The sequence below is a fragment of the Zea mays genome, chromosome 2 (genome assembly GCF_902167145.1).
Source record: "Zea mays cultivar B73 chromosome 2, Zm-B73-REFERENCE-NAM-5.0, whole genome shotgun sequence".
Taxonomy (NCBI): domain Eukaryota; kingdom Viridiplantae; phylum Streptophyta; class Magnoliopsida; order Poales; family Poaceae; genus Zea; species Zea mays.
In genome coordinates, this window is record NC_050097.1 from 65525774 (window position 1) to 65540452 (window position 14679).

Below are 14679 nucleotides of genomic sequence, written 5' to 3' on the forward strand. Positions count from 1 at the left end.
CGATAGCTGTACTTCAGGTAAACCAGGCCACCTTAACTGGAACCAGCAGCAGTTTCCTTCGACATCTCCCAATCAGTAACAAGAGGCCATACCTTATAAGCAATGTGCTCCTGAACCAAATCTTTGGTGCCAATGTAAGTGCACACTGTGTTTAAGGCCATCAAACATGCTTGTGCTTCATTTCCACCTGCGATCGAAGGTCTCCTGATGCCGAAACGTGATCGTATGGGGTGCTGGATTATGCCCTTCACATCCTACCTCTCACTCAGATCATTTTAACATAAAACCATTGCTTCATCCATGAGCCCGACCATTTTTTTCGAAATGTTGGCACATGACACCTCACATCAAACCAGTACACGAAGCTATAACATCCAAAGTTGTTATGATATTGCTCTTTCCCAACCACCTTCGTCTGGTTGGAGAATTCATGAATATTACAGAAGCAGTTGGCATCTGGCTCCAGCCCTTGCTCATCATAGCCCAAATGAAAACTCCAACCTTAATCAAAGCTTTGGGAGTAAGTTGATGAAGGTATATTTCAAATGTTTTTAGCACTTCGACTAGCATCTTATACAAGGAAAAGCGAAGCCCCGCCTTCATGAAACTTTTGAATACCACCACTTCGTCCGCCTCAGGAAGAGGGACAGTATTCTCTCCTCTATCCCTTACTACGGATATATCATGAAAATATTTGCCCTTCATCGCTTGAATATGCCCTTGCTAAACAGTGGATTTTCCAAAAACAACATAACTTAGCCTCCATGGCCGATCTTCGGCATCTTCGTTCTCACTCTCAACATCAAAACTCTCGTTGTCGCTTGAGTCCCCAGATAGCCCAACTAACATTTCATCAGTGATTTTCTCAACATTGGTCCCCTCCATGGCTTCATAGAAACCAGCAAGCATGGGGTCCACACTTTTCTTCTCTTCGGCCATTTCAGCAATGATTACAACAAAAAGCCGAAGCCCAAAAAACAATTGCGGTCGCAGGGGTAGAAAGCTAAAATGACAAACATAGCACAAAGCTTGATAGCACGAAAAATATTTTCAACTTGAACCCTCGTATATATACGCAAAACACCACTGAGCGGTGGGGCTCGCAATGCAGAATGTTTCACTATTCTAGCGAAGGGAAGGTGTTTTTTGGACCTTCGGCTAAAGGCTTTCATTCTTTTCGCAGTATGAATTTGTTACAAAGAAACAAACTAATAATGCGAGGGGCTACTATTGGGGCCTTCCTCTTTCGAAGGTCCTCAAAACACGGCTAACCATTTGCTTTCAGTATACTACTGAATATTACAGGAGCTTCGTCACCAGAAAAGCTTCGGTATAACACAAGAGGAGCGAAGCAAGCTTCGTCCACCAGGCTTCATCATGGTGAAATGGGTAGACAACGTGGCTTCGGCATAACGAAAAGAAAGTACAACGAAGCATGTTTCATCAAGCAGGCTTTGTCACGACGAAACAATAAGACGATGCTAGGACAAGGTGTTTCTCAAGTTATTAAATACAATTGGAGATGTTGCCCTTGTGACATTTTGTAAACTCTGTATGTAATTATTGAGGGCATAAATGTAATAGCACACGAACCGTTACGGTTGCCTATACATAGATGAACAGTACTGTCGTACTGTTCACGCTGGATTGTAATTGCTCTCGCGTCATCACCTTCAAACAAGCCGAAGGTATCAATGTAATATAAATTCTAATAATGTTAATATGTTTATCAGGGAAAAAATATATGAATAGTAATACATCTTGTGTGTATAAACTCTTATTTCTTATTGTTGGTCACTTGCTCTCAAATGATGTGAATCAAGAACAAGGCAACACAATTCTGCAATGTTGGTCACTTGTTCTCAAATGTTGTGAATCAAGAACAAGGCAACACAATTGTTAATTATTATAGACCTTCGTCTTCCGAAGCATTATCTCCACATGAGTATGATGCTCATCAGACGAAGAACAAGAAAGACATACCTTCATTATTTTACTAGGGATGTGCCCGTGCGTTGCTACGTAAGTTTAAAATTAGTATATAAAACATAGATACGGAACAACAAACATCAATATGATATAAAAACCGTGTGGCAAAATATCACCGTAACACTAATATTGTATTAATATAAATAAGTAATATTATAATAAATATGTCGACATAAGTAGAATGAATTAATGTCGAACAAACGTTATAATATCACACAAATTATTTCTAAAGAATCGATATAGAATTTCGAATAATAGACAATATATCGGCTATTATACACTAATCTAATCTTTTTTAGCGATTGACAGCAGCTATCTTGTGAAGAGTTTTCCACAGCATGAAGCATTGACAGACCATAAGATTTCCACAGCATGAATAGAGAGCATATTGTGTGTCTGGCATGTATCCAGCAGCTTGCATTTGCCCTTTGAGCTTGGCCAACAATGCCTGGATCTCCCTATTCATATCATGTGTTGTATCCTTAGCCTGGAAAACATGGACAACATTTTTCCAAGTGATCCAACTGCGCCCTGGGTCCTTCTTGATCCCAACATTCTTCATCTCCTTTCTCACATCCGTTGTTTCTGCCCACCTGGGGCAATTAAAAACTTACATTAAATCTGAAGCACAATTTATGAGTGAGTGCAGCTTGTTTGAAAAGAAGGGTATTTAAGTTACTTTACCTGCCAGCAGATGCAAGCATGTTTGAGAGCAAAACATGATTGCCTGAATCCTGAGGATCAAGTTCAAACAACTTCTCAGCAGCAATCCTTCCTAGCTCTGTCTTCCCATGCATCTTGCACCCCCCAAGTAGTGCTCCCCAGACAGAAATGGAAGGTCTCATTGGCATCCCCTGTATGATCTCATAAGCTCGCTCTTCCATTCCTGCACGGCAAAGCAAGTCCACCACACAAGCATAATGCTCAATTCTTGGTTCAATCCCAAACCTCAACTTCATTGTCTGGAACAACTCATACCCTTCCTTTGTCAAACCTCCTCTGCTGCATGCCGTGAGAACATTGACAAGTGTGATGTAGTTAGGTGTTGTTTCTTGACCCATTATCATTTTATCAAACACAGAAAGTGCATTATGAGCATCACCAATATGAGCATAACCTCCTATCATCGCATTCCATGTGACAAGATTCCGCTGTGGCATCTCGAAAAAGACTTGCTCAGCATCTTTGATTCCGCCACACTTCCCATACATGTCAACCAAGGCACTTGCTACAAAAATGTTTGAATCAATGCAGGAACGGACAGCAACTGCATGCAGAGCACGCCCAAGGTCAAGTCCTAGCAGGCCTGCACATGTGGTGAGCACACTGGAAACCATGAAGTCAGTCGGCTCTTCCCCAGCTCTCCTTGCGCCCAAGTAGACCAAGAAAGCCTCCTCCTCTGCCCCATTCTGCGCATATGCAACAACCATAGAACACCAGGACACGTTGTTCCGAACTCCCATCCCATCAAACACCACCTTGGCCTCCCCACGCAACGGCACTTCCCAAAAAAATCCACCACAGAATTGGACACGAAGACATTATTATTTCAACAAGCTAATCCAATGTCCAATTACTATGTCTGTAAAACAGAAGGAATATTCTAGCCCTTCTTTTTCAAATGATTACTTAAGAAACCCTAAAAGAAGCCGAAAAATCGTTGATACACCTGCAATCACTTCACTGTATGAAGAAGAAACGCCCCCAAGATATTTGTAGTGAGAATAATAGGAGTCATAAATACTAAATCGAGTAATAATTCTAACTAATCAAAGGTTCACAACAAGATTTTGAAACTGACTGAATATTAGCATCCTAGCTGCCAGCTAGCCTTTCATAGCTGCTAGTAAACAAAAGTTGCTATCTACCAGCACACAACAAAACAGACCTAAAGCAACCAAGGCTAGCAGCTAAATGACCAGCAAAGCCCATAGCAATCCTAGTCTCAGATCATACCACCGATCATCATAGCAGTATTGGATTTTCTTGTAGCATCTATTTTTCAAAGTGCTCCAAGAACCCCCAACTTTGCCAGCTTGATGTTAATAACGTGGGCAGGATTCCCTTGTATTATTTTTTGAGCATCAAGTAAACTCCGACAGCTTTCATTAGCAACAACAATGACTTTGTATTTCTCCATGGTCACGGCGTTGACATCTCGAAGACCTTCCCAATCATCTCTGTGAACTGGTTGCTCAAAGAGCACATGGATCACTCCCATTTCTGAAACCAATGGAAGAATAGTAGCATATTAACTTAGTTCAAGCACATGAAGAAGGTCGTACAGTTCATATGACAAATAGCAAACAAGTTCAACCTATTGAAATATTTTTTTAAAATGAGAACTCTAGCCATTTACAATTTGCAAGAGTACGAACGACTTAGTCTATCAAGAACTACAATTGCTTGATTTGTTGTGTATCCCTCATTCACATCAAAAACAAATGAGCAATCTGGATGGGCAAGTCGTATAACTTTCAGAACTTCTATATCTAAATTCAATTTCTTCCCAACCATGAGCTTCAGAGTTTGAAACCCTTGTCCGTGATATTTTGCAGCCAATTGAGCAGCTTCATTTGGGTCACAATTGGAATCTAAATTGGAAAATATCAGGATAAAATTTTGGTTATGGTATTTAAAAGCTTTCGAGTCCAGGCATCAGTGAAGTGAGCTAATCATACTCGCGGTGTGCACCTTACGGCTGTCGAACAGCGCCACCGGTGGAGCCTTCATTCTCATGCTTCTTCCTCACTACACCGGCACAACCAAAACATCAAGGCCCGTGACTTTTCCCCAATTGCAAAGGCAAACAAGCAGGACCTATTGCGCATGAAGGTGCAGGTCTCAGTCATCACTCTCACTGAGCAGCTCGAAGCCCGTGTTGAGCGGCTGTCTCTTGGCCTCGGCTGGAAGCAGGGAGAAGGAAGTGAGAGCATGTCGAGAGCGGATTGCGTGGCGACCAGCGGACGTTGGGCGGAGCTGTGGAGGCGGACGGGGGAGCCACGGAGCGGCTGAAGTTGGAGGAGTAGAACGACAAGAACTCCGTACCTAATCACGCGGCGACGGTGGCTTCACGTCTGGATCCCGCCCCGTGGCGCTCGCTTCGGTGGCCTCCCGATCCAGGGACGTCCTCGGCGACGGCGCTCGGCTACGCCCGCCGGATCATTCGGCATCTGCGCCCCCCCCACCACAACCGATCCCACCCCACCCCCCGCCCGGGAGCTCATCAGATTCGGAAGCGGGAGCGAACAGCGAGCACGAGGACCCCGCGCGACGGCACACGTACCTCGGAGGTCGACCTTGATGTCGGTGAGCACGCGGGCGGCGGCGGAGTGGATCGCGGTGCGAGCGTGGACACCAGCGACTGCGACGGCTGCATGGTGTGGCCTACCTGGCAGTGACCCGGGGCGGCGCAGGAAGGGGGCTCATGCGGAGGAAGTAGAGCCGCGGGGGAGGGAGCTTGCCGCGGGGGAAGGAGCTTGGTGCGCGGGCAGGGGGCGCGGGCGGGATACCCGGCGCCGATGGAAGGGCGAGGATGGGGGCGCCTATGGAAGGGATCGCGGCGGCGAGGATTGCGGGGCATTCTAGAATGGCGCACGTTAGAGCTCGGTGAGCGGGGCGGGGCGAAAATCATGGGAGCGGGGGCATGCGCACACTGGTGGACGCCCTCGTTAGCGTCTTATAGAGTAGTAATAGATATATGAATAAGAATGCAAAAGGATGAAGACAATAACTTCATCTCGTTAATTCGTTCATATTTGCATCCTATAAAACATGTATGAATATTAACAAAATTAATATTACATTGATACCTTCGGCTTGCTCGAAGGTGAAGACGCGAGAAAGTGATTACAAATCAGCATGAAGAGTATGGTGCTACTGTTCACCTATTTATAGGCACGGGACGCAGCCTGTGTAAAAGTACATTTATGTCCCAAATATTCACATATGATCATAATACAAGTTATTAAGGACCAAGTAGTCTTTTCCTCTCTCGATCAACATCATCATTATACTTCATCTCCGTCATGAGCTGAAGTTGTCCGTCTGATGATAGCTTCGACGTTTACTCTTATCCTCATTAGATCTGTCTTCATCTTGTGTGTCTTCGTCATGAGGAAGAGGCTTGCATCCTGAAGACGAAGCTTCCTGTAATAGCTTATGCTGAAGGCAAATGGTTAATTATGTTTTTGAGGATCTTCAGAAAGAGAAGGCCCCCAACACTTATGAATCATGGAGACATGTTCTTCATGACCTTCGTCTGAAGATCATTATATCTGAGAGGAGATAATGCTCCGAAGGATGAAGGTCTTTAATGTTTAACAATTGTGTTGCCTTGTTCTTGATTCACAACATTTGAGAACAAGTGACCAACACATATATAGATATTGAAATTTAAGAAAGTAACCTCGTTCGTAGCTGCTGGTACCACTGATGCAGGTGTACGATATTGATTTACCATAGTAACTCTAGATCCCTAAATATACAAGTTGAAATAGATTAGATAGGTTGGATTGAGTATATTCAACTATTATTCACATAATATGATTTCACTAACTAAATTTGTAAAACTAAAGGTTTAATTTACTAAGTCCACTCAGATTTACTAACTGTAACTAAAATCTGTTAAGTTCACCTAATCTGCTAAGTTTTCAAAGATCAGCTAAACACAACTGTAATTTTCTACAATCACCTAATTTGACTAACATAAACGTAATTTGAGAAAGTAAAATGAACCTGAGCTCCATAAGGTGCTAGAGGATGAAAGTGAGGAAACATTGGTTGTAGCGGTGAGGGCATTGGTAGTGGTGGAGGGGGCAAGGCCTGAGGCGCATTTATTTATGCTGCTACTACTGAAACATTGACTACAAATACAACATGTTAGTACTATTAAAATACAACAAATGCTAAGTATTGTAAAGTTAGACTTACGATGATCCATTGTTGTTGTTGGGCATGGTACTCTTGTACTTTAGCAAAGTCCTCTTGTTGCTGCCTCATGAATTTGTGATGCACACTCATTTGGTCATGTAGATTTTCAATGACAACATCTTGCTCCGTGCAGCGATGTCGTCAGTGTTTTCTTAGACGGAAAACGGTAGACGGACGGTGAGGAGCTGTCTAAGGTTTAGACGTGTTTAGACGTGTTTAGACGGAATTAAACGGCCTAAACGGTATGTTACTGTAGCATAGTTTCAGCAGGATAAAAAAGATTTTTTCCTAACCTTTTTTGAAGCAAACATGAAGCTTTTGTTGTCCTTGTCCCAATTTGAGATATGTACCTGAAAAAGAAGCGAGATTTGTTAGTATGTGCCCATGTGATATGTATAAGGGTCCATTTGATAGTTGATACACTGAACAAGGACAACTTTCAGCACAAATGGTAGGTTGATAGACACAATAGAGAACAAACACTTTCACAAAGCACAAATAGAAATAGTTCTCACAAATGCCAAACAAAGCATAAAAGCAATAGTCCATAAGTTCATTTTCAACATAGACAAATAGATAAGATAATTAGATAGTGCTAATATAAGATAGATGATGGCAGCTAAAGCCTCCCATCAGCCATCATTGTCTTCCTCCGCATCTAGCTCATAGTCATATCCAGCTGTGATCACATCATCTTGATCCGACTCAAAGTCAACATCTTCCTCTTGTGGTGCTTCTTCTTCACTTTCAGTTTCAGACAACGGTGTGTCTTCAACCTCTCTTTCAACAGTCAATCTTGCACTCCTACGTAGTTTTGTGACCTCTTCAGCACCACATGTCTCAGCAATCAATTTCCATGTGAGACCGGTCACCGGCTCAACATCAGACCCTTCTTCATCCTTCTCAGCACCATCAACCATCCATCCTTGAGCAAAAGTTGCATCGGTTGCTACAAGAGGATCTGCCTTTTTATTCTTTTGGGCTCTAATTCTTCTCTTTGCATGAATATGGTTGAATCTAACATACACAAGCTTGTCAACTCTGTCACATGTGAGTCTATTCCTTTTCTTTGTATGGATCTACAAGGTATCAAGTAAATTTGCAAGCAATTAGTATGGCAGAAACTTGACATATGCTGAAATGAACAAGTAAAAAGAAAGGCTTAGTTACGTACCCCTTCAAAACAGCTCCAACTCCTTTCACAACCTGAAGCACTTGATGTCAAAGAGAGAATTCTAACAGCAAACTTTTGAAGTAATGGAACTTGTGTTCCATAATTTGCCCACCACTTAGCTATATAACAAAAATATTAAGATTTCTTGATCATATAATTTATACAACAGCCAACTACCAAATCTGATTCAAATACAAATAACAAAATACCTGGATTGAATTCAGGATCCTTGCAGCCAAACAAAGCTACTTTTTTCCCAAAATGTCCAAGTTTGTCCTTAAACTTGTGAAAGTCATTATTGATCACTTCATTTTGCTTCTGAAAATCACCATGGTAGAATGTTTCAATAGCTGCATAAAACCCATCTACCACATCCTCATTGTCAAAGATTGAGGGACTATTGTAGCTATAATAAGGGTTTAAACAATATGCAGCCATGTGAATAGGACAATCCAATCTTTTCTTCATTTTTCCCTCCACAACTTCCATAAGGTTCTTGTACAAACCAGTCCCTGTCTTGTCTAAGTTTCCTACAGCCACTCTAATTTCTTCCTTGGCTTTAAGAATTTCACCATACACCCAAGGCATTGATGGTTTAATGTCTCCATCAACAAGGCGAAGAACTTTAACTAATGGCTCAAATACTCTCAAACAAAGAGAAACACCATTCCAAAAGGTTGGCTTCACCAATGTGGCTGTGGCTGTTACACCTTTAGCACTTTTCTTCACATGACTAATTTTACACCATTCCTCACTTTGGGACATCATCCTTAGCTGCTCTTTCTTCTCATACAAGCTTTGTAAAGTGAGAAAAGCGGAGGCAAATCTTGTCACACCTGGCCTAATAATATCTCTTTTCTTTGTGAACTTCCTCATTAGAGACAAAGTGCTGTGGTGTGCATAAATAAATATGGTCAATCCTTTTGCTGAATCAATTACATTCTTGAACCTTTTCATCTTTCCAATTCCTTCAAGCATTAGGTTAATTGTATGGGTTGCACAGGAAGTCCAAAATAGGTTGGGTCTCTTGACATAAAGCAAATCCTTTGCTGCCATATTATTTGATGCATTATCTGTGACCACTTGCACAAGATGGTCCTTACCAGCATCCAATTTCTCAATAAAGTTATCCACAAACTGAAAAATCATTTCCCCCGTGTGTAACTCAGCTGAAACCTCTTTTGACTCAAGAAAATATGTACCGATGGCAGAATTGATACATATGTTCATTATGCTCCTCCTCTTTTGGTCTGTCCAAGCATCAGTCATAAGAGAGCAACCGGTTTTTTTCCATTCTTGTGCATGATCTTTAATCATCTTCTTTGTATCCTCCACTTCCTCATGCAACAGTTTCTCCCGCAGCTCATGTTGATAAGGTTTCTTTGCACCTGGACCGAAGCGGCCAGCAGCTTCCAACACTTGGTCAAACTCATCACAGTTTATGGCATTGAAAGGTATTCCTGAAAATAAAGTACAGTAGCAGCTTAGCCCCTTCAAAAGTTAGAAAGCAAGATAAAGAATGCAAGATAACACGTAAAAAGATAACAAATCATTTACCTTGCACATACATCCACCTAGCAACATATCTCTTCAATATATGCAACCTTTCTTTCATTACATGTTCAGAAATCTTTTGTTGGCGAAGGTTTTTTTTGTGTGGAACCCAAAGAATTGGAGTCAAGAGACATTGTGAACTTGTCCATAGGACCCATTGTCCTTGGTTGAGAGCTGCCAATGTCATCAAGGCCCGTGTCATCATTAACATCCATCTCATCTGCAACTGCATCAATAACCTCTTGTTTTTCTGTTAGCCTAGCTATTTTAACTTTCCTAGAATCATCAAGAGCTTTACTGCACTTGTCTCTATCCTCTTGAGTTGCATTGGGGCATGCTCGGACTTGCCCTTTTCTACCAGCAATATGCAGCTTAAGCCTATAAATCCCAGCCTTGACAACCATAGGACATAACTTGCATTTTATGACATTCCAATCATTTGGATTGACAATAGTTCCATACTCCCACCCTATGTCATCGCTATTCCGCTTAAGTGGTTGCTTGTCCACTGCTGGTTGAGCTGATGGATTGGAAGCCGCCGATGACATCCTACATGTTGCAATGCAGAATGCACAATCAATCATTTGCATGAAGTACACTGTCTGACCCATGAACTAACATTTAACGACAAGAAATAGAGAGCCATGAAGATTGAAGCATGAACTACTATGCATAATCAGGAGCAAACAGGAAACTATAAAATAGAGGAAGCAAGAGGCATCCATACCTGGCAACAAACAAAGGATGGGGAGTCCCTGCTTCAGCTTCCTGCTAGCGCGCCCCCTCTATCCCTGGGCGTGCGTGCCTCTCTTCCACTGCAGAACCACTGCTGAGATGAGAGGAGATTGAGAGGAGAGGAGAAGGAGGAGCCCTGGGCGAGCAGAGGAGAGGAGGGAGGAGCCCTACCTGGGCGGCTGGGTGAGCAGAGGAGAGGAGGGAGGAGCCCTACCTGGGCGGCTGGGTGAGCAGAGGAGAGGATGGAGGAGGCAGCGCCGGCGGCTGGGCGCGCAGAGGAGAGGAAGCAGCGCCGGCGGCTGGGCGCGCGCAGAGGAGAGGAAGTCCCTGGCGGTGGCTGGGCGCGCAGAGGAGAGGAACCCTAGCTTTGGCGCGAAAAAGGCCCGCCAGAGGCCTGGTTTCAGTTTCCCCGCGTAAAATAACACCATACTCTAAACGGGCCTTAAAACGGCCTGAACGCCGTCCAAAACCGTCTACAAGCCGTCCCGTTCAGCCCGTTCAGGCCGTTTAGACGCCGAGTTGACCGTTTAGACGGTTGACCCGTTTAGGAAACCGCCCAGGCCCTAAACTGGACGGTGGGGTGCCGTTCACCGTTTAGACCGGTCTAAACGGCCGTTTAATACCGTTTAGGATAACACTGGATGTCGTCTACTAGTGCCAGCAGAACTCTGAGAGGAAGATCCTCTATGTGATTGGACATCACTCGAGTTAATCACCTCAGTGAACATGGAGTAGATTCAAAATTTAAAACATTTAAATTTTAGTTAAAAATGATGATAGGAACTAAGAAATTATCCACCACTCGCATATGCACCGCTTATGGATCAATGGGTCCATGTCGCCAGTCGAAGTCATTGCATGACGTTGGATCATCTCCTACCGATATTGCTCCTGCAATTAACAAAACAAATTTAGAATTAGAATTGAATGTTTCAAGATTAATCCTAAATTGTTAATAACCTGCTAATCATTTAGGGTCTGTCAGATCCGATCCCCTATGACTCCATATTCGAATTCAGTCCATCTAAAAGGGCTAAGATTCGATCTGTATTTGAGTCTCGGTATCCAGTATCCGATTCATATTAGATTTATGTTCGTATACAAATACTTAAAGTTGGATATTTAAGATGTCGATATCCATTCAATTCTTATCTGACACAACTCAATAATATACGTATATGATCTAAATTTGTAGAATATGAAAACAAATATGATACAAGCAATATCTGTCCATATTCGATCCGATTACACCTCTACCTATGACCTCACATGTACATGCCGATAAGTCATGGCTCAACACCAGTTTCATCTTCCTATGTTTAGCAATTAGTTATAGAAAAATGTTTTTGAAATAGTATTTGACATATCTCACCGTTCATCAAGCCATATGAATGTACCTATCAGCACCAAACATATGCTTTCCACCCTTAATAACTACTAGGGATATGCTTATTTAAGACGTACATTTTAAGAAGGATACCAGTGCATTTTATAGAAGTGTCTTTTATCATATGGTGATTATTAAGGTAAGATGGTTTGTTGGAGATCCGTCTTTAATAAAGAAGTGTTTTGAAACAGTTACATCGTAAGAAATTTCTTATATTGATTTAAGGCGGATTGTTATTTAAAATGTCTCAAATAAATATACCTTTTGAATCACTAAGATTGCAAGAATTGTTTAAGATTTTGGTTAGTATATTAGACACTTTTGTATATGAAACCATCTCAAATAAAGATATTATTAGAGTCATCTAGGCTATAAGAACTGTCTTAGATGTTAATGACTATACTAGACTTTCTAAATATTAAAATGTCTTTGTATGGTATTTATGATAAGACATATTATGAAAAACATAGTAAATAGTGAATTCAGCTTAGTTTGATGATATATGATATAAAATGTAAAACTTATATCTGCAACTTGATATAGATGGTAAAATGGACCCACATGCGACCTAGTCATTAATCTATCACACAAGAGACCTAAGTCATCATTTTGCTTTATTTCCTATCATTTACATACCTTTAGGAAGGTATACCAATCATATGCTAAATATATTAGTACTTATATATTTACATTGTGAAACTCCAAAAAGCTGGCCAGTTCAGAGATTCATACTCAAAAAGGAAACCCAATATCTAAATGGTTCCTTCTAATAGATTTAGTGTTTAAGGGATCTAAAAGCCTATGAGCAAGAATAGCTGGTGGAGCTCCCCTTCTTGCAAAGAAGTATGAACATTTCTAGCAAATACCAGGGTTTTCTGGACCTGGTATGATGAGGCATATAAATATCAATTCAGACTTCATGCAAAGAGACGAAAGAAGATTGTATGGACTTGCAAACATGGCCCAACATGAATAGGATGGGGCGAATTGACCAAAAGGTGTGAAGCCATCAGTCGCTAGCCTAAAACGAACATTTCTCGCCAAAGAAAATGCTTGGTTGATGAAGTCGCCAGTCTTATCTCTCCATTCAACTTAGTGAGCCTGACTTTTCTTCCAACCATCATACATCCACCAATGATATATATTTTAGCTATAGAATAAAACTAGTTATAAAATTATAAGCGCCTTACATAGTCTATAGGTAAGGATATATCATAAAGCCACATAAGAGTGATCGATATAGCATGGTATTTATGATGATGCTACATTGTTCAAATGAAATTTTGGCAGCATAACCTCGTTATTCTCCACGTGCATGCCTAAATATGGTGCAGTGGAAAACAACGTAGGTTATGCCACCAAAATTTTGTTCGAACCACAGAGCTTGTCATAAATATCATGTTATATCAGTCACTCTGAGCCTATCCAAAATAAGGGACATTTCTAGACCGGTAAATCTTACGTGCGTTACTCACGTGAGAAGTGCCGATCCGAAATGGGTGACACATACTTTCATTACTCTACTGACATAATATTTAAAAACAATATACTGACAAAATATTAAAATAATAATATATTGCCACAACATTAAAACAATTAAATACTTCATCGTAGGGCAGAGACATACCTATTTGACGTTGGCGAACAGGCAGAGCCAACTAGCAGGCACATAAAGACGTGGGTATGTGTCATTGCGGCCACACTAACTGCAGTGGTGGAGGAGGCGAGTTAGGAATGACTACCTAGACAAGGACTTCATCAATATGTATAATGGCTCGTTAACCTCCTCAGTATTTGTTTATTATTGACCGAATATAGTTTAGTTTTCAATAGTTTCTTAAGACCTAGATTTCCAAAAACACGAAAATTATTCACTAGCCTCATCAGTATGTAATCATCACATAGATTGACTAGATTGCTACTTATCAAGACTAGCATATACTCTGTGCTAATGCTATGATCTCTGGGAGGGGACGGATCGATGATGGCAGTGGCGACACTAGGGGAGGGGTTGACGCAATGGCGTGAGTGAGGGGGATGGGGCGATGGGGACGCGAGGGAGGGGGAGGGAAGGCTAGGGGCAGTGGGGTTGCGGGGAGGGATGAGGGATGTGGGAAGATCCAAATAATATTGTCCACTAGATTTGAGTAAGAGAGTAAATTTTTGGTTTTTATGGTGTGTTAAGTCCGGGTGCAATTTGTTTGGTGGATTTAGTGAAGGTTATGGGTATGGGGGTGATTTGGTTGGGTGAGTTTTGCAAAGTTTAAACAAGTGGATGATGTAGTCGTGGTATAGATTGTCACATAGATCCATGATACATACTCATCAGTATTCATCACATAGATAAACTATCTTTCTACTTTTCAATATTCAACAAATAAAGCCAATATACATACTCATCACATAAGACCTAACTCACATAGATTAACTAGCTTGCTACTTGCAATATGGTTGTATGCATACATGAAAATGACATCTTTGATGCTAGAATAGTCGAGTTACTCTACAATTGCTACTGAAACCCTGTCACACCAGAATTTAAGGGCAAACCCTTGAGTGAATCAAATGTGTGCTAGGATCAAGTCTCACACATATGATGACTCATGGTACAGAAATGAATGTCACATCTTTATTACTTAATAGGAGTTATGTACAAAAATAACTAAATAATTATATCATATGATGAAAATGATCCTCTGCAACCATAGTTGACTAGGAGACGACGACCTAGACCTCTAACGAACTAATCGTGGCATCCTTCATGCTCCTCATCTGGTGGTACCTGTTCTTGACCTGAGGGGTGGGTACAACAAGGGTGAGCTCACATACGTTCATCGCTCAACAAGTTGTGGGGAATAATGTGCATGAGCTCACTTATGGTGGGGGCTCATGTGAAGTGTAAGGCTTA

The 14679-nt window shown here is 41.6% G+C and overlaps 1 protein-coding gene and 1 pseudogene across 2 annotated transcripts; both read right to left on the reverse strand.

The window, feature by feature from the left end:
• Positions 1-2284: 2284 nt before the first annotated feature.
• LOC103648523 (pentatricopeptide repeat-containing protein At4g14850-like) lies at positions 2285-3532 on the reverse strand (annotated as a pseudogene).
• A 3537-nt stretch (positions 3533-7069) lies between these two features.
• LOC103648186 (uncharacterized) lies at positions 7070-10852 on the reverse strand. Of its 2 annotated transcripts, XM_020548312.2 has the most exons (6): positions 10599-10852; positions 10377-10464; positions 9653-10198; positions 8305-9555; positions 8096-8214; positions 7070-8000 (listed from the first exon to the last, which is right to left on the reverse strand). In XM_020548312.2, the coding sequence occupies exons 3-6, from the start codon at positions 9879-9881 to the stop codon at positions 7554-7556; spliced, it is 2046 nt and encodes a 681-aa protein (XP_020403901.2). In that variant the 5' UTR covers positions 9882-10198; positions 10377-10464; positions 10599-10852; the 3' UTR covers positions 7070-7553. The 2 variants fall into 2 exon arrangements, with proteins under 2 accessions (XP_020403901.2, XP_008670893.2); XM_008672671.3 differs by lacking the exons at positions 10377-10464; positions 10599-10852 and having other exon boundaries at positions 9653-10324.
• Between the last annotated feature and the right edge of the window lie 3827 nt (positions 10853-14679).

What these genes read in the sequence shown, in the direction of transcription:
- LOC103648186 (XM_020548312.2), bottom strand. Translation starts at nt 9,881, where the DNA reads ATGCAGTTGCAGATGAGATGGATGTTAATGATGACACGGGCCTTGATG. An exon ending in TAGGTGGATGTATGTGCAAG is followed by an intron (nt 9,556 to 9,652) that starts GTAAATGATTTG and finishes CTTTATTTTCAG; the next exon opens with GAATACCTTTCAATGCCATA. An exon ending in GTTGGAGCTGTTTTGAAGGG is followed by an intron (nt 8,001 to 8,095) that starts GTACGTAACTAA and finishes GATACCTTGTAG; the next exon opens with ATCCATACAAAGAAAAGGAA.